Source organism: Bos indicus, chromosome 27 (genome assembly GCF_029378745.1).
Source record: "Bos indicus isolate NIAB-ARS_2022 breed Sahiwal x Tharparkar chromosome 27, NIAB-ARS_B.indTharparkar_mat_pri_1.0, whole genome shotgun sequence".
In the NCBI taxonomy this organism is placed as follows: Eukaryota; Metazoa; Chordata; class Mammalia; order Artiodactyla; family Bovidae; genus Bos; species Bos indicus.
This window is the reverse complement of record NC_091786.1, coordinates 37,492,352-37,517,324: the sequence shown is the minus strand read 5'-3', so window position 1 is coordinate 37,517,324 and position 24,973 is coordinate 37,492,352. Positions and strand designations below refer to the sequence as shown.

Sequence of the window (24,973 nt, the reverse complement as noted above, 5' to 3'; positions counted from 1 at the left end):
CATGCCTCATCGGACTAGCGGATTTGTCTTCTGCAAGACTTACTTTTCAAAGAGAACTATGTCAGGAAGCCAGAGAGATTCTGACGGAACTTTAATGGAATGAATCCCACCGTATTCATCCGGATTCCAGCGTAACTTGTGGTCTGTCCATTCCTGTGTGGAAATGAATATAAATTAATAAAATTATTTCAGAATAATTTTATTCTGGAAATTCAGTTCGAGTTTGGAATCTCCAAGTTTCTGTTAATTTATGAATCTCTTGTTTTATTTTAAAAGAGAAATACATCTGCTTTAGGCCTATGGCCCTGGTCTGTGACTCAGGGCAGTTGAAGGTATAGCCCGAGCCAGCCTGGTGTTTGATGGTCTAGACTCTCACACCTGTCCAGCCTGGGAATTCCAAAATTGCCATGACCACCTCACAAATGATAGAGGCTCAGCAACAAACTTCACTGATTTGTGACCTATTTGTTTTCAGTCTATTTTCTCTGAAGAAACAAAAGAAAAGCAAAGACAGCTCTAACTCAGTTTATTCTTGGAGAGTTGGTCCATCCAGCGATATAGTTATCTCATGAAAATGGATATCAATGATTCTGAATATCAATCAAGAGTCTTGGACAAAGATCCACACAGTATGCTAATATGAAATATCCAGTATCTGCTGACTACTGTTGAGGACATTATAAGTTTTATGCAATGGAAAAATATTTTCCAAGAATTTCCTTTTACATTCTAACCTGTTCTTATTCTGTGAAGCACCAAATCTAGTTTTAAATTATATTGCTAAATGTTGTTAGCTTGCATATTTTTCCTCGTAATAGAATGAAATCATTTAGCATGGTTTACAGGGGCTGATGGATCCAGATTAACAAAACCATTAATTGATTGGATTATGAAGGTCGAAAGGATGATGTATGGATGACCCAATTGCAGTAGAAGCGGACTTAAAAAGATTTGGAATCCAGAATGTTATGAAATCTGACCTGAAAGTGAATTATCCCACCATCTGTCATGTGGACAGTTGAGGAATAATGAAGGATAATATTAAATGACATTTCAGAAGGTCAGGAGGGTGTGCCCAGTATGAGGCTCCCTGCAGCCTAGTGATGCCAACTTTGTCATTAAAAAATCAGGAGTCAGCAGATGGATAATTCACTAGATGGTACAATATTGAAATATGCATGATGCCTGGAAAAGGATGGAATGATACACTCCAGATGAGACACTGTCTCTCTTAGACAATATTTGTGAGGCTTGACCCTTGAAAACCAAATTTTAAAAGGTAGGGACGTTAGAAAGCTACACTTAAAGGATTAAAAAAAAAAAACTGCATGACTCCTTATGGAAAACCATGCATATGAAGGCTGGCAGTTTAAGAGCTCAAACTAATAAAGCATTTACCATGCTTACTCGGTACTCACAGGCTTCTCTCTTCCTTCCTCTTCCTCTGCCCACTTTGAAAAGCAAATACAATTTCCTTTCTATGAATAATTTGTCTCCTGCTAAGGAGACTTGGCAACCCAATCCAGTATTCTTGCCTGGAGAATTCCATAGACGGAGGAGCCTGGTGGGCTGCAGTCCATGGGGTCTCAAAGAGTTGAACACGACTGAGTGACTAACACAAGCAGACTTCCACTATCAGCAGCAAGTCTGAATCTCAGAAATGTTGAAGGGAACCCAGAGCAGCATTTTTGGTTTTTCACTTTTACGTTTAAAATATTTACATACAATAAAATTCACTCTTTTGTGTCCGGTTCTATAGTCAAACAGTTGGATAGTCATGATCACCATCAAGATACCAGGACAGCTCCCCTGCTCCCAGTTTTCCTTAGGCTGCGCTTTGCAATCAACACTCGCACCTCCCCATCCCAGGCAACCACCGCTCTGTTTTCTGATCCTGTGATGTTGCCTTTCCCAGAATGCCAGAGAATGGAATCACAGTCCATGGCCTGTCCATCCAGACTTCTTTTACCTATTGAAATACATTTTTGGATTCTAGGTAGGTTGTTTATTTTTTATTAGTGAGAAGTATTCCATTGTAGGGATATAACACAATTTTTTTAATCCATTTACCAGGTAAAATGTTTGTATTCATTCCAATTCTTAATGACTATAAATAAAGTGACTATAAAAATTTTGTAGGTTTGGGGGTGAAAAACATTTTCTTTTCTCTTGGGTAAATACCTAGGAGAGGATGGCAGGGTCATAGGGTAAGTCTATGTTTAACTTTATATGGCACCAGAGTGGCTGGATCATTTTCTGTTCCCACTAGCAATGCATGAGCATTCCAGCTGTCTGGCATCATCTCCTGTTCTGGGTACAGTCACACTGAAATGTTTATAATAGTTGTAAAGTAGTATCTCATTATGGCTTTTGCTATACATTTTCCTAATGACTAAATGACATTGAGCTTTTCTTCATATGCTTATTTGTCATCCATACATTTTCTTTGGTGAAGTGGCTGTTAAGTCCTCTGCATATTCTTTAATCAGGTTGTTTGTTTTCTAATGACTGAGGTTTTAGTTCCTTATATATATGAAAAGTGTATTTTAACATATAAAATAGACCTCGAGCAGGGAACAACAGTGGAAACAGTGACAGATTTTATTTTCTTGGGCTCCAAAATCACTGTGGATGGTGATTGCCCCCACGAAATTAAAAGACACTTGCTCCTTGGAAAGAAAGCTATGACAAACCTAGTTCAGTTCAGTTCAGTCGCTCAGTCAGGTCCGACTGTTTGCGACCCCATGAATCGCAGCACGCCCAGCCTCCCTGTCCATCACCAACTCCCGGAGTTCACTCAGACTCACGTCCATCGAGTCAGTGATGCCATCCAGCCATCTCATCCTCTGTCGTCCCCTTCTCCTCCTGACCCCAATCCCTCCCAGCATCAGGGTCTTTTCCAATGAGTCAACTCTTCGCATGAGGTGGCCAAAGTACTGGAGTTTCAGCTTTAGCATCATTCCTTCCAAAGAAATCCCAGGGCTGATCTCCTTCAGAATGGACTGGTTGGATCTCCTTGCAGACCAAGGGACTCTCAAGAGTCTTCTCCAACACCACAGTTCAAAAGCATCAATTCTTCGATGCTCAGCTTTCCTCACGGTCCAACTCTCACATCCATACATGACTACTGGAAAAACCATAGCCTTGACTAGATAGACCTTTGTTGGTAAAGTAATGTCTCTGCTTTTGAATATGCTATCTAGGTTGGTCATAACTTTCCTTCCAAGGAGTAAGCCTCTTTTAATTTCATGGCTGCAATCACCATCTGCAGTGATTTTGGAGCCCCAAAAAATAAAGTCTGACACTGTTTCCACTGTTTCCCCATCTATTTCCCATGAAGTGATGGGACCAGATGCCATGATCTTAGTTTTCTGAATGTTGAGCTTTAAGCAAACTTTTTCACTCTCCTCTTTCATTTTCATCAAACCTAGACAGCATATTAAAAAGCAGAGACATCACTTTGCTGACAAAGGTCCATACAGTCAAAGCTATGGTTTTTCCAGTAATCAAGTATGGATGTGAGAGTTGGACAGTAAAGAAGGTTGAGCGCCAAAAAATTGATGCTTTCGAATTGTGGTGCTAGAGAAGACTCCTGAAGTCCCTTGGACAGCAAGGAGATCAAACCAGTCAAACCTAAAGGAAATCAACGCTGAATATTCATTGGAACGACTGAAGATGAAGCTGAAGTTTCAATACTTTGGGCATCTGATGTCAAGAGCCGACTCACTGGAAAAGACCCTGAGGCTGGGAAAGATTGAAGGCAAAAGGAGAAGGGGGTGACAGAGGATGAGATGGTTGGATGGTATCACCAACTCAATGGACATGAGTTTGAGCAAACCCGGGGAGATGGTGAAGGACAGGGAAGCCTGGTGTGCTGCAGTCTATGGGGTCGCAAGGCATCGGACACGACTTCGTGACTGACCAGCAACAGCAAAGGGAGCAAGCAGCAGGTACACAGGGACGAGCCTTGCAGACAGACACGTTTAGGCAGACTGACTAGAACTGGTCTCTTACACTCTGGCTCCTTCTTTAATATCAGTGTTAAGTGAGCACAGTGTTAGTGAGCCCAAACCCACAGTGTCTCCACTTGGAACCTAAAGATCTCCAAAAAAATCGCCTGCTTCTGGAATTCAGCCTTCTCTCTTCTACAGGAACTGGTCACCTTTATCGAAGCCTGGCTCTGCAGCCCAGGAAGAAGTGGGGAGCTCAGATTCCAGGGGCAAACGCACAGCAGCTGTGCAGACTGTGCTCAGGGAAACGGGCCAAGCCCCGGGGGAGAGGTGGTTCCGTTGGAAAGATTCGTCTTGCTCATCGCACCTCCAGCAGCAGGATGGAGAGTTGTGGCCCGAGGAAGTCCAGAGGCTGTGCTTCAGGAACTTAATATTCGGGGGAAATTAATCCATCCCACAAATATGCAAGGCTTATACCAGCTCTGAGCAGGGCCACCTTGTCCTCCTACCTGGGGCTGCCTCAGACCAGAGCCCGTGATAGACCATTCAGTCCTCTTTCTGCCCCCCAGACAGACTCACACTCCTTTCTGTGGGAACTCCTGGTGGGGAGTGTGTGTGTCAGCTGTTCAGTTGTGTTGACCCTTTGCGACCCCATGGACTAGAGCCCCGCAAGGCTCCTCCGTCCATGGGATTTTCCAGGCAAGATTGCTGGAGTGGGTTGCTATTCCCTTCTCCAGGGGATCTTCCGAACCCAGGGATCAAACCCAGGTCTCCCACACTGCAGGGAGACTCTTTACCTAACTGAGCCACCAGGGAAGATTCTAGAACCCATGAACTAACAGGCAAACCATCACCCTGTGCTCACGGCCACGAAGGGGGTGGTTTGGGTGAAAAAATGGGGGACATTGAGTGGACAGGGAAGGCGGTTCTGATTGGATGACACTGTAGCTGAGACAGAGGGCAGGAGCAGGCAGTGGGTACCATGGAGGAAGGAGCAGGGCTACTGAGGATTCTGTTCCAGGATGAAGAGCAGATGTGAGTGGCTGGATGAATGAGAGGCATGTCTGAATCCTTGAGGAGGATATAAAATCAGCTCCAGTGGATTCAGGGTACGTTCTTGAACAGTAAAGAACAGGTGGGACTCATGGTCAGTGGGACTCTGTTGGGGGTACCCAAGACAGAAAGAGAGAGAGAATGCATTGAACATCAAATTAGAGTTCCACCCCTGGACCATCCTTCACTGGCTATGCTCCTTTGCAAGACTGGAGAGACATTCCTTACAGTCTCAGTGTCCTTCTGAGGTCAGACCTGGGGAATTAGAGATGCTGTCCCCGCCAACATGCCATCAGAGGGGCTCACCAAAATCCAGCAGGACATGGTCCACCATGATGCTGGCTGAGCCCCACACCACAGCATCATTGCTCGTACTAAAGTCAGCTGAATCAGGATGAGGATTCAGAGCCCAAATCCTCTGTCCTGCTCTGTAAGGGGCTGTGAGGCTTCTGGTCATTTCCCTTCTCCCTCTGAAACCCTGGGGTTGGAGATTAACCTCCTGTCTCTGCCTTTCTAAAGCAGGAGATTAGAAACAGTATCCAGTGTTCACACAGCATGTCCCAGCCAAGATTCTCAAAGCTCTGTACAAACATCAGCTCCACTTTGCCACAGTCCCGGGCTTGAGAGCTTGTTATTATTATAGGAACAGGGGAGCACAGGGTAGGTCAGGGCCAAATACCAAAGTTAATCTCAGACTGAGAAAAAAAATAGAAAAATACTCCCAGTCTAGCTTTCTTAATTCCAAAAAGTGCAACTTCAAATCCATATCATATATATTTCCTTAAAATTTTCTTACATATATTACCTGAAATATCATTCATAAATGTCAAGCTGCAGAACAATCCAGAACCAAATTTCATTTAAACCTAAATCATAAGACTTAAAAAAGAAATTGTCATGACTTTTAAAAATAATAAATGAAGTCTTCTAATGATTCTTAATAATTAGAAAAATTATTATTATAAACATTAATAATTATTAATCCCAAGACCAAAAGATAGCAAGAAACAAATATTCCCTGCTGGTGCCTTGATCGGCAACCTCTGGGACACCCTGGGATTTTCAATTACCTCAAAGTCAGGTGTGAAATTCTTAAAACTAAATTAATGTCGGAATTCCCTGCAGAGCCAGTGGTTAGGACTTGACACTTTCATTGCCATGGGCCTGGGTTCGATCCCTGTTTGGGGAACGAAGATCCCTCAAGCCATGTAATATGCCACCCCCCAAATTAAATTAATGAAATTATTGTTGATTCATTTTAATCTTAAAGACGGCAACATGGCATATTATATGTCTCATATTCCCATTGGGGCGTCCCTCGTAGCTCAGTTGGTAAAGAATCTGCCTGCAATGCAGAAGACCCCGGTTCCATCCCTGGGTTGGGAAGATCCCCTGGAGGAGGGCATGGCAACCCACTCCAGTATTCTTGCCTGGAAAATCCCATGGACAGAGGAGCCTGGCAGACTACAGTCCATGGGGTCAAAAGAGTCGGACACAACTTAGCGACTAAACCACCATCATATTCCCATTATATCTGAGTTGTCAAGGCCAAGAAATGGGATTTGTCATTAAAGATGAGGAAGTCTATGAAGAGGGCACCAGGAAATGACATTTATTGAGTTCCCACTACCTGCCAGACCTCAGAGGAGTCACATGCACACACATAATACCTTTTAACCACCCAGCGACACTGCAGCTGGGTATTGCCTTATTTCATAAATGAAGAGACAGAGAGTCAGAGAGGAAGTGACCTGCCAAGTTTATACAGCAAGACTCTGGATCCCCGACTCACTTCATTCTTACTCAGGGTCCACGTGAATCAGAAGACCATACGGCAGGGCCTCGTCTGCTAAGGTCAGAGTGAGGCTTTGGAAAAGGAAGGAGATAAGAAGGTGACGGAGGTTTAAGGTAAATCCCTAGAAGTATAGGTGCTGTTGGAGGTTGGGGAAGATAACTAGGCTTTGGGCAAATGGCCCAGACCTTACAGCAAGGCCAGCCTTTCCTTAGGTTTGTTTAAAAAAAAAAAAAAAAAAAAAAAGCCAGCATCTTGGTTTTCTCCTCCAAAACCAGCTGCAGGGATCCACCCAATGAGGCCTTCATATTTCTGAACTTACTGTGATCTAAAACAGGAATTCAGGGACTTCCCTGGTGGTGCCATGGCTAAGACTCTGTGCTGTCAATGCAGGGGGCTCAGGTTCAATCTCTGGACAGGGAGCTAGATCCCATGTGCCACAAGTAAGACTTGGCATAACCAAATAATAGGAAAAGGGGAGGACAGAGGATGAGATGGTTGGATGGCATCATCGACAAAATGGACATGAGTTTGGATGGGCTCTGGGAGTTGGTGATGGACAGGGAGGCCTGGCGTGCTGCAGCTCATGGGGTCACAAAGAGTCAGACACGACTGACTAACTGAACTGAACTAATAAAACACACAGGAACCAGCTGTTGGAGAAACCACATTGGTCCAAGATGCTGTCCTTGTAAGATTCAGGGAGCTCTGTGTCCTCGGGGTTGCTGTGGCCTGGGACAGCAGCCCACATTCAGTAACACCTGGCCACTCAGAACCTTCTGGCTCAAGGACTTTGCCCCCAGAGTTGAGGCCCAGTGCCCTATATGGCCCTGGCACATGGTAGTTGCTCAGGAAGCACTAGTTGAGTGAATACACTTGGCATCTGTCTTCAGGGTGATTACTCACAGGGTGACATTCAGACAAAGGGCCGACCGTCCTGTCAGTAAGGAAGGGATGATGGCTTTGTCTTCCATCCCCTTCAGGTGCTTGCGATGCGGTTTTCCTACCCTTGACAAAGACTAAGTGGAATCTGAGTGGCTGGGGCGGTGAAGACCTTGTCACAGAGTTGTAGTGAGTCCATGTTAATAATCTATTTATGGGTTGTACGGTTTTTATTACTCTCTGGAAGTACGAAGACAAGTTTGCAAAATAAAATCAATACCACAAAAATAGCTCTCCATAGAGGACTTTCTCAGGATGTTACTAAATTTGTGCCTGTAAAGGTCTGCAGTTGGGAGGATAGACGAGAAATGTCTAAATATACCAGACAAGATGAAGGAAATAGAAGATAGAGCAGAGGAATCGGGTTAAAAAACAAAACAAAACACCAGTCACCTCACTCGGGTATGCTGCAGGAAACCTGCTTTAGGACCAAGCAGGCAGAATTTTATTCTCTCCATGGACTAAGGAGCATTTTTCAGTGTCTGAGAGGGCAAAGAGAAAAGAGAGAAGTTTGGTCATTGTTGTCTTTATTTTTACTGAGGTAGACAGAGGTGATTGGAAAGAATTTCTTATAGCTTTGCTCTGGTGTGAGAGCTTTGGAAAGTCATGTGTTTGGGAAACCTATTCAGGTGGGTGACAATTCCTCCACTTTTATGGATCATGGAACCTCTACTGATCCTGCAAGACCCCACCGAAATGTCTCCTCCCCTTGGAAGACTTCCATGATTTGTCCCCCATTTCATTGTCATAATTGTAATGACTCAGTGTCTTATGTATATACGTTACTTATAGTGTCTATCATATTACGGAGATTATTTTTACACAACTAACACCAGATTCTCTCCTTGAAGGCAGGGTTGTGTTTTACGCTCTGTACATCCTGAATCTAGCAGATTGCCTGGCCCTTAGTTGATGCTCAATAAATCCTGTGGAATCAACGAAGTGACTCCCAGCCTCATTCTCTCCTAAATGCCTTTCTAGAACAGCTTCATGAGAGCTCCCAGAGGTTAAAGAACCAAAGCCTTAGAAGGCCAGGATTAGGAGCTAGACTTTACAGGGAGAGCCCCAAGAGGACGGCCGGGTGTCTCCCAACAGCTCCTCAAGTCTGAAGAAGAAAATGATTTCTTTTCACCAGACTGCAGTTACTAGTGTGTTGCCTGAGACAAGTCACTCCAGTCCTCCAATCCTCAGTCTTCTCATCTGCAAAGTGGGAATCATAATAAACCTTGGAAGGTGGCTGTGAAAATTGAATGTATTCGTTCCCATGACACGTGTAACAGACTGGGCACTTAACAGATGCTCAATAAACTTTAACATTGTCGTTGAAACTGAGGTCTGTGTAAAACACTGTGCTGGTTTTTTTAAATGTCAGTTTTATCTTCTTTTTCCATCTGTTTCCTTTAGTCCTTTCCTTTACTCTTTTACACTTAAAAAGCTAAAACATAGAAAAGAAAGTATAAAAGTAACGTCGTGGTGGAGCTCCAATGCCTCCTCTTCCATGCAGCCCTCCCTGCCTGCCACCAGGCCAGAGATTCTCCTATCTTTTTGCTCCCACACTGTTTGTACCATAACACAGCCCTTGTTGGCTAATCCCTATTGTGACATTCCCACTCCAAACCCAATCTGTGTGAGTGGGTTCATAGCTTCATCATGTTCTCAGTGGTTTCTCCTACTTTGAATACTCCTCTAATTTAGAAATAGGGCTGGATGTTTTGCGCGGGGCTAGATGTGCAAACAAGGCTCCAGCTGGGGAAAGCTGGTTCTAGCCAGATGAAGCAGACTCTTCTGTCTCTGGTAACAGGCATAATGATACCCACTTTGCTAATTTAGAGAGGTTCAGAAATGTAAATGGATAAGAGCTATGACAACGCATTGCAAATTAATGCAATGAAACCATGTTCCCCCTGTTTCTTCTATGACATGGGAACCCAAGTTCCCAGCAGGCTTTCCTAAATGGCAGCTAGGCACTCTCTCCCTCCCCCTGTAGATTTCTTTCGCTCCGTTCTGGGATTTTTAGGTGTCAGTTCTGTCTTGACCTGGAGGGGCTCACCAGACAGCGATTCCAGGGGCCTCGCTTTGCTGGAGGTCATTTCCAAAGTACAGCTGAAGCCTGAGGAAGACGGTTTCTTCCCTTCATGTCTAATCTTGTTCTCTTTGTCTGAAATGACTTCTTGTTTCCAAAATCTCAGGAAAGTGAAAAGTCCCTATACCCCAAAAGCCAAGGCTCCTCGACCACTCTCTTATGTGTAAGGCTGTAACCTCAAGGGGCAGCTGGAGGAGGTGTGTGTGGAGGAGTGAGTCTGTTTTATTTTTGCCAACATCCTAAGCTTATTTACACTTCAACAAAGAATTTTTCTTCTCTTCTGTGAAAGTGCAAATACAGGACTTCTTACCGACTTTTATGAACTCAAAATACCTTCAAACTCCACAGCCTCTAAAGTGCAAAAGTAGAATAAGTCCCAAGAAATGTATTGAAAAATACATTTATTCATTTTATTTTTAAAAAATTATTACTATTTTTACGTTAAAAAACAATTTGGCTGTCCCAGACGGTGTGTGGGTTATTAGTTCCCTGGCCAAGGATTGAACCCATGACCCCTGCCTCAGAAGCTTGGAATCTTAACCACTGGACAGCCAGGGAAGTCCCTATTTATTTAAATTGTATTTTTATACCTACATTCCCAGCTTATTATTTTCTCCTGAACATTTTTATTTACAAGTAAAATAATATGCAGATCCATTTCATAATATGCTAACATATCTTGAAACTAGCAAAATTTATACTAATTACCCAAATCTGATCAAAACCTTTGAGTGGGTGAAATCTGATGACCCCAGATGAGATCCAGAAAATCTCCTGAGAGTCTTTTATCCATTGTTCCTTATAGACCATTAGCAGAAAGACCTGCACGAGTGTGCACTAAACTGGCACAGATAAACAACTCATTTCAACGTAAGTGAAGAATGTTATGTACATATGTTAAAATTAAGTGAGATAGCTAACATATCTAGATTTTAAATCTCTGGGAGATTAGGTAATATCTGGACATAAGGTAAAAAAAGAAAAAAAAAGTAATTGTTAACAAAACCAAAAAAGTAAGTAATTAAATCAACCTTTTCATTTCCTGTCAAAGAAGTACTAATATTTTCTCCTTTACATGACAGGTATTATTTGAAGGGTAACTGTTTCCTGGCAACTCTACAAAGAGCAGGAGACAGGCTGTGGTCAGGCTGAGAGCTAAACATCATTCCTGTTCTTTTGTGGATTCAGCGTCTTGACTTGGGCTTCACCTCGTTCTGAGGTTGATAGTGGGGGCCTCTGTCATCCCGTTTTCTCTTTCTAGAGAACAGCATTAGGGGAGGGGCAAGATCCTAGGGAGGACGGGGGAAGGAAGGGGAACTAACATCGCTGGTTTTCTTATCTGGTTGTCTTAGCTTCAGTGGGGTAAGTTGCACTCTGGAACTTGGCCCCCTTTTCTCCAAGGAGCCCAGGGACCAGAGCCTGGGACTCACAGTCAGGGTCACCTGCCCACCCGCCAGCTCAGAGACCCCCTCCAGGAGCAAGAAGACAGCACCTACGGGCTTCCAGACTGACCTCAGACTTGCGTGGAAGAAAATAAAAAAAGAAGAAGCCCTTCCCCAAACACTCCCAAATGTCTCCCTGAAGAACGCAATGCACTCTTTAAAATAATTATTTTTCCATAGAACCTTTCTCAGTGGAAAGAACGGTGACAGCAGGTTAGACAGTTAGACAGCAGGTACAGTCCTCAGACTGACAGTTACCTGTTTGAGCCACACGTTTGTCGTCATCAGCTGATTCTTTTCATCCTAAGAAAAGGAAAAGTAAATTCAAATTAAGTGAAAATGTGTATTGGATTTTTTTCTTTTTTTTTTTTTTGTCACAAAGACTTCTTGAAATCTTACTTTTGAGCAGTCCAAAGTGGGAAGGATTCTCAACTTAAGAACAGTTAAATGGCATTGAGTGAGTGTTAGTCACTCAGTTGTGTCCGACTCTTTGCAACCCCCCTGGACTGCAGCCTGCCAGGCTCCCCTGTTCATGGGATATCCCAGCCAAGGATACTGGAGTGGGTTGCCATTCCCTTCTCCAGGGAATCTTACCACCCAGGGATTGAACCCAGGTCTCCTGCATTACAAGGCAGGTTCTTTACCATCTGAGCCACCAGGGAAGCCCCATGGCATTGGGACCCTACAATATTAGGCATATTTTGTTTAAAATGAAAATAATAATGAGAGCAAGTAGCAGTTCCTTGTGGTGATGTTTGCATAAATTGCATAACCAAAGGCACAGTAAGGGGTGAAGTTGAATGAAATGGAGCTAAATGGGAGGCGGGCCTTGTATGATTTTCTAGAAGGAATCTTGGGCTTTGAGTCAGTTGGGGGGTGGTGATGATGAATGGATATGGCCAATGGGGGAACATTGTTCTGGGACTTTGGGGACTGCAGTAGCATGGTTTTGCAGAATTTGGGTTATCAAAGTTCACAGATTTCCCCAGGAACCTCATGACAGAAATGTGGACTCAATAGGAAAATTAAGGTATGGGGTGTGTCAGGGAAAGATCTGGGGTCCCCAGGAGATCCAGGAGGGAATGGGGTCACCCAGGGACTCTCTCCAGGGCTGTCACCGCGGCTCTCTCTGCTCCGACCCCTGCCCGCCCTGGCTTGGCTCAGGGGACGCTGAGTCAGCCCCGGGCTCAGCCCCGTCTGCTCTTCACCTTGGCAGCTCCAGTAAACCCATCAGAGAGATGCCCTCCTAACCACGGCCCACCTCCCTCCAGCAAGAAGCCCCCCTCCGCCTACAAAAGTGTTGCCATGAAAATGACATTCTTTCCTTGGGTCACTTCACTGGCTTCCCGGGGCAGATTTTCTCTCATGCCGAGTTATTTTTAAAACTGAAATGGCAGACACAGGGAAAGAAAACAAAATCAAATCTTAGCCTTGACACGGGTGAAGGAATGCATGTTCTTTTCAGCTGAGGGCCAGGGATTACTCACCACATCCACCAGCTGAGAAATTTTCAATCCAAAGTAGACTTTTACAGTGTCGTTGGAATGTAATACGGGGCGAACCCATTTCTGGTAACCTTGGAATAAGTGTCTGAGCAGCGCATCTTCTTCTTCGGCTATGGACCTGAATCCCGCAGCAGCTGGATGAACAGGAGGGGACCCAAATTAACCGGGGAGGCGGGACAGCTGACCCCACATCCCCGAACTGGACCGTCGTGTGTTTCTAGACAGCCTGATTCAGCGAGGCAGGACTAAGGCTCCTGGGCTTCTCAGTCAACATTCTCCTGTTCTACCTCAGCTCCCTCCGCAACCACACGTAAATACTCTCCTTCTGTTTCTTTAATGTGGTCCCTGTCTGAGACTGTGGATATTCACCAACCATCCTGTGGTCATCCTTCTGTGATGGATGTGAAGTTGAATCAATATGCTGTACATCCTAAATTTACACAAGGCTATATGTTGATTACATCTCAATAAAACTGGAAGAAAAAAATAAATAAAGGTAGGCTCTATAGAGCCTATACTTTTCCCTGGAGGAGAGCATGGCAAACCACTCCAGTATTCTTGCCTGGAGAATCCCTATAGACAGAGAAGCCTGGTGGGCTACAGTCCATGGGGTCGCAAACGGTTGGACATGACTGAAGTGATTTAGCATGCATGCAGACTCTGTTCTTAAGCCAGAGCTTAATTTTTCATAGGACTTTCCCATCATGAGGTCATCACTTGACCCCCGAAGGATCACCCACAGTGCCCGCCTTGTCCTGTCTCACCTCCTGATGATTGCAGTCTCTGCCTGCATGCACTGCCCACCGCCGCGCCTGGCCTGGCCTCTCCACGTCCCTTTCACAATCTGTCTGTATTTGTCTTTGTCTGTCCTCCCCTCGGGGTCCACGAGGGCAGGCACACTCCACGTTGTTTGATGATGTTCATCCAGCACATAGCACAGTGCTCGGCCACACCAGGAGCTCACCGTGTATCTGTCTAATGAATGAGCCAATGGAGGGAGTGGCCAGGGCCGTTTCCCATGCATCCAGCCTGTGGTCACAGAACACCCACCACGTGGCCTGTCTGCTCTGTCCTTTCCTCCTGCGCAAGACTTCCCTTACAACAGCCAGCTTCTGACAACTCTTCTCTGCCCCTAAATGTTCGAAAGTCCTAATTTCAAGCTTTAACTCTCAAACTGAAGAAATGGTTTAGGAATGTGGTCTCAAGGTCAGTTTTGTTTCTTTTCAGGGCTGTGCTATCCAATTTCAAACCAGGAAGATTTTCATTGTTTTATACATATTTTTTAATTTAAAAGATTTTAAAAATTAATTAATTCTGGCTGCACCAGCATGTACAGGATCTTAGTCCCCTGACCTGGAATCAAACCTGTGCCCCCTGCATTGGAAGCTCAGAATCTTAACCACTGGACCACCAGGGAAGCCCCTCCTGGTTGTTTTAACTATGCTCCCCTTCCTCTGTCCAGGATGCTCTTCAGTCCTACAGTGACTCATTCCACACCCTCTGCTTTCCCATAGAAAACCTTCTCTTCCCACTGAGAGACACGCACATGATGGGCAAGGTCACGTGCAAGACACAGCCCCACGTTTGACCAATGAAAACCATGAGATGCTTTGTGGAAAGAAAAGCAAAGTCACACTCATTCCCCACAGATGCGTGGGACCTCCACTTCCCTGGGGAGATGATTCTCAGCGTAGTTGGTAACCCCCTCCCGGGGTGAGCAGGGCGTGGATAATGGGTCTGATGCTCTGGGTGCCGCACCCTCTCTCTTCTGCACCAGAAAGCTGATGAAGATGCATCTGAGTGGGGGAGGTGCGGCCTTACATTTGCGCTTACTAACTCAAAGGGCTGGGCTTTCCTGGTGGCTCAGTGGTTAAAAAAAAAAAAAAAAAAAAAAAACATCTGCAATGCAGGAGACGTGGGTTTGATCCCTGGGTCGGGAAAAATCCCCTAGAGAAGGAAATGACAATCCGCTCCAGTACTCTTGCCTGGGAAATCCCAAGGACATAGGAGCCTGGTGGGCAAAGCCCATGGGTTTGCAAAGAGTCAGACACAGCTGAGCACACCCACAGACACTCAAAGGGCTAGCCAGTCTTAAACTTGGATACTTCATCTATTCTTAGCCAGCAGAACTGCACTGAAGAGCAGGTCAGTGACTGGCGGCCAGGACAGCCCTCTGTACAGGCCCTAAAACCTTCCTGGAAATGTGGGCAGTGGGAGGAATAGAGAATCGAAATTTCTCGAAGCCATCTGAGAGAGGAGGCTGCCCTTCATGAATTCCCTACTGGATATCTGGGCTTAGCTTCCTTCCAAATACCAGGCAGCTCTGATGGCTCCCAACTCCTCTGCGGGTACCGCCCTGACCTCAGACCCTATCACCTCCCCCATGGATCCGTGCGCTGCCCGCTAATTGCTGCGCTCACCTCTTCACCGTCCGTTTTCCACCCAGCAGATGGATCATCGCTTAAAAGCTGGGGAGGATTATGTCAGCTTCCTGCTCAAATCCTCCCCGTGGTTTCCCATCAGACTTGGGAAAAAACAGCCCAGTTCTTACCATGGCCTCCCAGGCCCTTCAGAGTGCCTACCCACTCCCACCCGGGCCTCACCCCTCATCCCCAGGACCTCAGACACACCACACACACCACACACATACATCACATACACACCACACACACCACACACATCACACACACCACACACACATCATATCCACTACACACACCATACACACACTGTACTCACACCACACACCATACACACCACACACACCGCACACAGACCATACACATACCACACACCACACACACTACATATACAGCACACATCAAACCCACAACACCCACCACACAATACACCTACAGACACTACACACACACCACACACACCACACAAAGACCATACACACACCACACAACACACACACACTATACATACACCACACAACACACATACACTATACACACACCACACACACCACATTCACATCATACCCACCACACACACCACACATACCACATACACATCATATACATACCACGCACACCATACGCACACACACACACAACACACACCATACACACAACACACAGAGATCGTACCCAGCACACACACACCACACACATACCCAGCACGCACAATACACACACCACACATACCACAAACACCAGGCACCACATACCACACATACCCACCACACCCACACCATACCCACCACGAACACTACACACAACACACACACCCCACATCCATCACACACAACACCCACCGCACACACACACCATGCACCACTCACGCGTACCGAATGGGCTTCTTAGCTGGAACGGCCTGACGCCATCGTGGTTTGGGATGTGTGAGAAGCATCCTAAGAAGGGCAGAGACTGGGCCGCGGAACTTCCTTCCTGGCAGGATAACCTTATTGTCAGTTTGCAGGCAGTGGGAGCTGCGTGCTGGGAAGGGTCCCCTAAGACTGTGACCTGACCTTCCCCAGCCCCTGCAGCCCCCAAGCCCACCCACTCTGAGAGGACGGCTGGACCCTGCTCTTCACCAGCTTCCAGAGGGAAGCGAGCAGACGTGCTCTCAGGACTGTGTGGGTTCTGACCCTGTGATCCACGTCAGAAGCCAAGCTGCCATCTGAGTTGAGGAGGAAAAGGTGTAGCTCTGTCCTGGCTCTTACAGGCTGGATGTTTGTCCTGTAAAATCCATATGTTAAAGCCCGAACCCCCAGCATGACTGCATTTGGAGACGTGTGTGTGCCAAGTTGCTTCAGTCATGCCTGACTCATTGTGAACCTACTGGCTATAGCCCGCCAGGCTCCTCTGTCCATGGGATTCTCCAGGCAAGAATACTGGAGGGGGTTGCCATGCCCTCCTCCATGGGACCGTCCCAACCTAGGGATTGAGCCCACATCTCCTGCAGTTCCTGCACTGGCAGGTGGATTCTTTACCGCTGAGCCACCAGGGAAGCCAGCATTTGGAGACAGGACCTAAAAAGAGGTAATTAAGGTTAAATCCGATTATAGGGGTGGGGCCCTAGTCTGACAGGGCTGGGGTCCTCATAAGAAGAGGGGGAGACCCCTGGACTCTCCTCCGGGTAGCACAGAGGGGAGGTCATGTGGGGACACAGCCAGAGGCAGCTGTTTACAAGTCAGGAGGGAGCTCTCACCAAGCTTGCTGGCACCTTGCTCATGGATTTCTAGTCTCCAGGACGGTGAGAAAAGAAATTTCTTTCAAGCACCCAGTCTGTGGTATTTTGTTATGGTGGCCTGAGCTGACTAGTACAAAAGGGTCTTGACCAAAACAGACCTTACCAATAAAGAGAAGACAAAGGCCAAAGGTTGGCTGCTTTCTGCCTAGTATCTTCCCCAAATAGAAACTGAAGTCACTGATTTTATTGAAGCAGATGTAGAGGACAGGCCTGGTTTGTTCTTGTAAAATAGGATGTTATGAGGAAGGGCAAGGACTTCCATGTTGATTCTTCAAGGCTAGGGCCTCAATAAACATAAGCTGATTCTAGGGAATGAGCAAACGAATGAATAAATGCACGGAAGGCTATAATTTTCTTGAGGGGTTGGGGCACGGGACCAGCTCGTGGCTCCAGAAGATATAGAACCGCAGATGTTCTCTGGATTTCCAGGACAAGTGGTCTCAAGAAATAAATGGATTCCTTCTAATATACAACACAAACGGACTTATTTATGAAACAGAGACAGACTCACAGACATAGAGAAGAGCTTGGTGGTTGCCAAGGTGGGGGGTCGGGAGGGAAGGACTGGGAGGGTGGGATTAGCAGATGCCAACTGTGATGTATAAGATGCACAGGGACCTCCCTGGCGGCCCACTGGTCAAGAGTCTGCCTTCCAACGCAGGGGACGTGGGTTTGATCCCTGGTCACGGAAGTTAAGATTCCACATGCTGCAGGGCAACCAAAGCTTCACACAGCAACTACTGAGCCCTCGTGCTCTGGAGCCCAAGCACCACAACCGAGAGAAGCCTGCGTGCCACAGCTAGGGGACCTCACACGGCCCAGTGAAAAATCCCACGTGCAGCAAAGAGGGTCCCCTGGGCCCCACCTAAGACCCAATGCAGCCAAATTAACTAATCAATTAATTTAACAACATGGTCCCACTGTATAGCACAGGGACCTATATTCACTAGCCTATGGTAAACCATAATGGAGAAGAATATGAAAAAGTATCAATGCGCGTATAATTGAACCACTTTGTCATACAGCAGAAATCAGCACAACGCTGTACATCAACTATACTTCCATAAAACTTAAAAAGCAAATTAAAAAAAGAAAGAAACAGATTCCTGAGAGGTTGTATATAAAGCAAATTTTTGTAAACGGACTTATATTTCAAACTCATTAGATAAGACCACTCTTCTAAGACACATCTCAGTGATTCACTGACAAGTCAGAAAACTGCTCTTGGAAGATGAGTGAGCCTCCTCTCCGCTCTGCTGTGGGGGTTTCGTTTCCCAAAGTCAGCTCCCTGCGGGGAGGGATGGGAGAGCCTTTCAGCATTAATTAAAGAGGAGAGAAAGAGGAATGATAACGACATGAAGACAGTGGAGCTGGAAAGGACTTTCAAGACACATAAGCCCCTCACTTCACAGGTGAAGACCTGGGAGAGCTGGGAGGGGTCACCCGCAGAACAGGGGCGCTGTGGTCTTCTGACTCCCAACTTGTCATCCTTTCCACCAGCTCATGAAGTTCTTCGAGGATTGAGGAGGCAAAGACTGTTCCCCTCAGCGTGTCTCCCAGCCACGTAAAATCTGCTCCAGCAGTTCACATCTATGAATGCACACTCAATGTTGCTGCTATTTTTGTTGCTGTGGGGCTATCGCTGTATTTTCCAAACTGTTGTTTCAAGTTGTGTATCTTTGGGGAGCATGGTGTCCCGGGTGGTGTTTGTGTGGTCTTGGGGAGACACTCGAGCCTGCTGAGAGTGTTCTGTAGCCTGCCCCCAGCCTCCTCTGCAGCAGGAGGCATCCAGCAGGCTGCTTTGCTGTGGGTTTTGAGGGGCAGGGGTGGGCTTCTTGAATGGATGCTGCTCTGAGGTCACTCTCTGAGGAAGGGGATGCCCAGCGCTTTACAGTCACAGAACAGAGCCATCCTGCTTCAGACTTCCCCACGTTTCCCTGTAGCCTCCCCAACATACACATATAGCAAACACATACACGCCGTCTAATGCACACATACATCTTCAAAGAGTGTGCGCTGCCTGTTAGAAACGCTTTTCACCATCTCTTTTGGTGAAAAAAGGAATTTTGCTTCCCCCTGGAACTTCTTTCTCTCCTTTCTTCTCTTTTTCTTAGTCTTTTTTTTTTTTGCCTGCCATGTGGCTTGTGGGATTTTAGTTCTCTGACCAGGGACTGAAGGCTTGGCCTCAGCTGTGAAAGCACAGTCTTAACCACTGCACCGCCAGGGAACTCCTGTTTCTACTTGACTGTTTGCCCCGGTTTTCTTTGTCAAAATCTTTCCCCCGGGACCAGATAAGCAGCCCTGCAGGAAGAGGGCAAAAAAAAAAAAAAAAAAAGGGAAGAACCAGAGCACACCTGAGAGCAATGTGGAGGACGGACAGACAGACAGGGCTGCAACGCCCTGCCTGATCCTAGCAACATCCTCCGCTTGAAACTGGGCGGGGGCCGTGCTGCAGGAGGGCTCACTGCCCTCGGCTCAGGCCACCGAGTCTCTTGCCAAACTCATCACTCAATAGAAAGAAGAATCTAATTAATATTTATCCACATGGAGAGGCCCTGAACTCAGACTCAGAGACAGTTCCTGATTCCAGGCCGTGAAAACAGGGCCGTAGATGACGGGGAAGGTCTGGCCACCCACATACTCTGTGCCTTCAGGGTCTTGACATCCATGAAACAGCCACAAACGGGACCCCTTATTGCCCATATTTGCTGTTCCCCAAAATACAAAGAGGGCCGGCGTGTAAGCTGCAGCCTTGACTGGAGAACAGCTCTTCACCCCTGGCTGCAGCGGAGAAGGGATCCAGGTAACCGTAACTAGAGCTACCCCGGGACCAGGCGCTGGCTGTGATGAGCTTCGGGCTCTCTCCACACCAGAGGGTGGAATTGAAACAGATTTGGATCGGCTTCCCAGAACCAGCTTGAGACCAATTTTTCTTTGGAACCTACGACTTGAGGCTCTGCTCTCTTTATTCCTCAGGACTGTTTCCTCTCCTTTCTTTGGAGGCTCAGACTCTGTGCCCTCCTCACCCCCACATCAATAATCACTTTTATCAAAATTTTGACAAACTCTCTCACACTGAAATATGAATAACTGATAAAACCTAATAGATGATAAAAAGATGACAAAGTAATGAATATAACTGAAAAGAAGCAGACTCACAGGTAAAAAGAACAAACCAGTGGTTACCAGTGCGGACAGGGGAGGGTAATACGAGGCAGGGGATAAAGATGAACAAGCTATTAGGTATAAAATAAGGTACGAGGACATGTGTACAGCACAGAGAATATAGCCAATACTTTAGAGTAACTATGGAGGAAGTGTGGCTTTCCTGGTGGCTCAGTGGTAAAGAAGCCACCTGCCTATGCAAGAGATGTGGATTTTTATCCCTGGATTGGGAAGATCCCCCTGGAGAAGGAAATGGCAACACACTCCAGTATTCCTGCCTGGAGAATCCCATGGACAGGGCTACAGTCCACGGGGTCACAAAGAGTCAGACATGACTTTGTAACTGAACAGCAACATAAAGGGAGTATCACCTTTAAAAACTGTGAATCAGGACTTCCCTGGGGGCTCAGGGTAAAGACTCCACCTGCCAAGGTAGGAGAGATGGTTTCAAGCCCTGATCCAGGAAGATCCCACATGCCTCTAAGCCCGTGCGCCACAACCACTGAGCTGTGCGCTAGAGCCTGAGAACCTCAACAAGAGAAGCCACCGCAGTGAGAAGCCACCGCAGTGAGAAGCCCGAGCATCATGCCGAGGAGGAGGCCCTGCTCACTGCAACTAGAGGAAAGCCCAGCAGTGAAGGTCCAACGGCCAAAAGTAAACAAACAAATACAATAATTTAAAAATTGAGAGTCACCATGTTGTACTCCTGTAACATATAATATAAATGACCCCTACTTCAAACTTAATAGGTGAAACTTCCCATGATTATTTATGATTTTACTGAAAATGCCACCCCTGTTTATTCTCAGCTAGGAGAGAAAACAGATTATTGAAGAATTTCAAATCTCAGCAAGTATTGTTGAGAGAGGTATATACTTCGTTTGACACCTTTTGGTGTATTTTGATTTTGCCTTTCATTCATTATCACTACCTCATCCCCCAAAAAATCTTCCCACAAATAGTCTCTTCTGCCAACATGTATAGCTAGCTCTCAGGATGGACTCAAATAATAAATATTTGATGGCTTTTTGCTATCATAAGAGCTTCTCAGAACAACTATTTTATTCCTCCATGCATCCCCGACACTGGAACAATTCCTGGGATGTGGTAGACCTTCAATAAATATTTTTTTAATGAATAACACACATCTTGTGTTAAGAATGATGGGAAGAGGAATAAGATATTGTCCTATTTCTGGAGTGGACAAAAGTGTGGCCATAGACAGCAATCCTTCCACCAGGACCAGAAAAACAGAAATGAGGGCTTGTGCCTTGTCGTTTGAAAAAGGTAGCTTCGTGTGAGAAAGGGAAACTGTTTTCTTTACGATGAGCAGAGAAGTTAAAGAACTTAAGGAAAGGTGGCACAGATCTATAAATAGAAAGAGACTCTCCAGTGGATCTAGAAATGCTCACAAACTCCAGAGTTATCACAGGCGACTACATGGACTTGTTACAGATCTGTGACAGGTGCATACAGCTAGGCACACATTTCCAGACTCCCGCAGCACACGTACGAAAGCCGGGGGCCAGGCTCTCGTCTGATTCCAACCGGCTTATGCAGCTGTCACTGCGTGCAGAGAAGCAGGCGTGGGTGAACCTGCTGAGGGTGAGCCTGAGGGTTTATGCTAACCAGCCCTGCTGACCCAGGAGATGGTTTCTCTGCTGAAAGAATGCTGAGACTCAATTCCAGCATAGGAAATAGGATGCTCTAGTAATTAGCAGAGAAACATCAGACATGAATTGCATAGAAGCTGATTATGTTTATGATTAATTACATGCTAAAACACACAGAAGTTTATTATTATTTTTATGATTGGCAAGGTGCACTGCAAGTTTAGGATCAGTAGATGCAAACTATTTAGAATGTTTGCAACAACGAGGTCCCACTGTACGGCACAGGGAACTATATCCAGTCTCTTGGGATTAAAAAAAAAAGGAAAAAAAAAACCACTTTAAAAAATGTATATATTTGTATAACCAAGTGCCTTTGCTGTACAGCAGAGACTGACACAGCACTGTAAATCAACTACACTTCAATAAAAAAAAGACTTGGAAGAAATCAAATTCAGTGATATTTCAAACTGGATTCAATGCTCTCTGCACTTAGAAATGACTCTGTGTGTTTCTGAGCCCCAGGTTTGAGCACAGGCTACGTTTTTGAAGATATAATAATGTTCACGTGTGTGTGTGAGTCACAGGATTTTAAATCCAAGAGTTATTTCAGGACTTGGGCAAGTCGATCTCAGTGCCTCTGGTTCTCCGTCTGAAAATGACAATACTCCTATGTGGCCAAAACACTAGCGACAAATAAAGACAAATCGCTACAGGAACCACACTGTTTCCTCACCGTCTGTCCCCTGGCTCTGTATGGAGTCTGGTGTCAGGGGAAGGGCTTTCTGTTCTTAAGTTGCAGGAAACGTGAAATGATTCCCACACCCAGAAAGCTGGCAGGTGACGGTGCCCACTGTTCCCTAAACTTCCCAGTTATTTTCTCCCACTTTCCTTTCCTGCCCTCTGTCTCCTTTATTTGTCCTCATTCTTTAAATGCCTTTATTTTCTGGTGGATGATAGTCACAGAAAACTCACACAGCTTCACGGACATTTGCTTAACTGTGATGTAAAAACATACTAAATATACCTACATGCACAAATTTATGAAAGTGTTTTTATATCTGCACAATAGTTTGGACAATAAGCATCTATGCACAGCTAGAGTGATTGTTAATAAATACGATACTAAAATGTTGACATAATCCCTATGCCAAATATTTTAACAATTTTCTGAGTACCATTCAGTGCGCTTGATAACATTCCCCTGCTTTCATATCTTCCTACCAAGCTCATAGTGATTCCAAAGGAATAACACAGTCAATGGCAAAAGTATAAACATTATGGAATTCATATGCTTTCTTTAGCAATATACAGACTTCATGGAATTACTCATCGGAGCTACATTTTTAAAGGTTATCTTAAAGAGTAACCTAAAAATACCTACACATCACATTTTTTAATCCTGACATTATCAGCAGGGGCAACGATCAAGTTTTCATTTGCTTCAGCTTGAGCTTACCTGAGTGGGTGATACCAAGGACGCTGAACACCAGGATAAAGTCTGCAAGCATTATGATGTCGGCTGGACAGAGATAATGCCTTCCTCCTCTTTAACAACAGGATATTTCCATCAGAAAAGGGGGTTTTTGAAGAGAAAACGCAGAGCTTCAAAGTCCAGAGTGGAGCCCAGAGGACGCAGATACCTGGAGAGGGGAAACCAGGCTGAACCCGGCTGGTGTCAGTCCGAGGTCTCTGAAAGCACACCTCATTGATTCCCAGTCAGCTGTCAGATCCTGTAGGTCTGAGAACTATCTCTGGGTCCTAACTCCTGACTTATTAATTCACTCTCCCGCCAGGAGATGCGGGGCAGTGGAGGGGGGGGTGAAGGGTGAAGCCGGACAACAGCGAGAGCTCTGTGCTGTTTTGCTCATGCTTGGAGATCTGTGTAAAAGGGAGAAACCGTGAATGAAGACACGCAACACGGAAGCCAGTGCAAGTTTCTCCTACAGCGTTCTCCATCGTCGTTCATTTTGGACGTGCAGCTTAAGAACAGTGAATAAGAGTCAAAAGCTACAGATCCCAGTTATGAAACAAACCCTGGGGATGTTTGTACGTGGAGACGATGGTTAATAATGCTGCTGTATTCAGTCACTCAGTCGTGTCTGACTCTTAGCGACCCTATGGATTGCAGCCTGCCAGGCTCCTCTGTCCATGGGATTTCCCAGGCAAGAATTACTGGAGTGGGTTGCCATGCCTTCCCCTAGGGGATCCTCCTGACCCAGGGACCGAACCCGCATCTCCTGCATCTCTTGCATCACAGATGAATTGTTTACCGCTGAGCCACCAGGGAAGGCCATAGTTAATAATACTGTACTGCATATTTGAAAGTTGCTAAGAGAGTAGATCTTAAAAGCTCTCATCATGAGAGAAAAAAAACCTTTTTGTAACCGTGTGTACTTATGGGTGTTCACTGGACATGGTGGTTGTCATTTCACGAGGTATACAAATGCCCAATCTTTATGTGGTGACCCTGAAACTGACACAGTGTTATATGTCAATTGCCCCTCAGTTTTTAAAAATTTACTTCTATTTATTTATCGATATTTGGCTGCACTGGATCCTCACCGCTGCACCCGGGCTCTCTCTAGCTGCAGCGAGCCAGGGCTACTCTGCAGTTGTGTTGCACGACTTCTCATTGTGGGGCTTCTCTTGTTGCAGAGCACAGGCTCTAGGGTGTGCGGGCTGTCGCTGTGGCTCACGGACTTAGTTCCCTCGAAGCATGTGGGATCTTCCCAGACCAGGGATCAAACCTGTGTCCCCTGCATTGCAAGGCAGATTCTTAACTCCTGAACCACCAGGGAAGTTCCACATGTCAGTTTTTAAAACGAATGACCATGCCCTTCATCGCCCTGGTCTAGGGGCTCTGGCATGCTTCATGATCAGAGCATCCTCTGGGGTTCCCTGGAGCCCCCAGGGCCTGCGGATAATCCACAAGAGAAAGGACAGTTGGAATACTGTCTTTTTCTGTATCGCTCCCAGGACCTGGAGGCTGAAATCACCACCTCGTCTTTGGATTCACCTTGGTCGCAGTTGGTCTGATTCTCACCTAGCTCAGCTCTGTCCACACACAGAGGGTCCTCCAGGAATGCAAATCTGCTGATCAGGCAAGAGTAAGTGAGGGCTGGAAGGAGAAGAGGGCCTGGTAGGAGCAGAGTCCCCCGATGGGGCCCCAGTACTGGAGTAGCACCCTCCGGGCACTGCCAACCCACCCGGGGCCACACTGATTTAATC

General features: G+C 46.0%; 1 protein-coding gene across 1 annotated transcript in view; it reads right to left on the bottom strand.

Moving 5' to 3' along the window:
• Positions 1-24,227, bottom strand: part of CHRNB3 (cholinergic receptor nicotinic beta 3 subunit) — a 35,542-nt gene extending 11,315 nt beyond the window's left edge. The window contains exons 1-4 of the mRNA XM_070781497.1: positions 23,202-24,227; positions 12,750-12,901; positions 11,521-11,565; positions 44-153 (exon numbers count right to left, since the gene is read on the bottom strand). Coding sequence (XP_070637598.1) covers positions 44-153; positions 11,521-11,565; positions 12,750-12,901; positions 23,202-23,253 — 359 coding nt within the window. The 5' untranslated portion in view covers positions 23,254-24,227. The remainder of the gene's footprint in view (positions 1-43; positions 154-11,520; positions 11,566-12,749; positions 12,902-23,201) is intronic.
• Between the last annotated feature and the right edge of the window lie 746 nt (positions 24,228-24,973).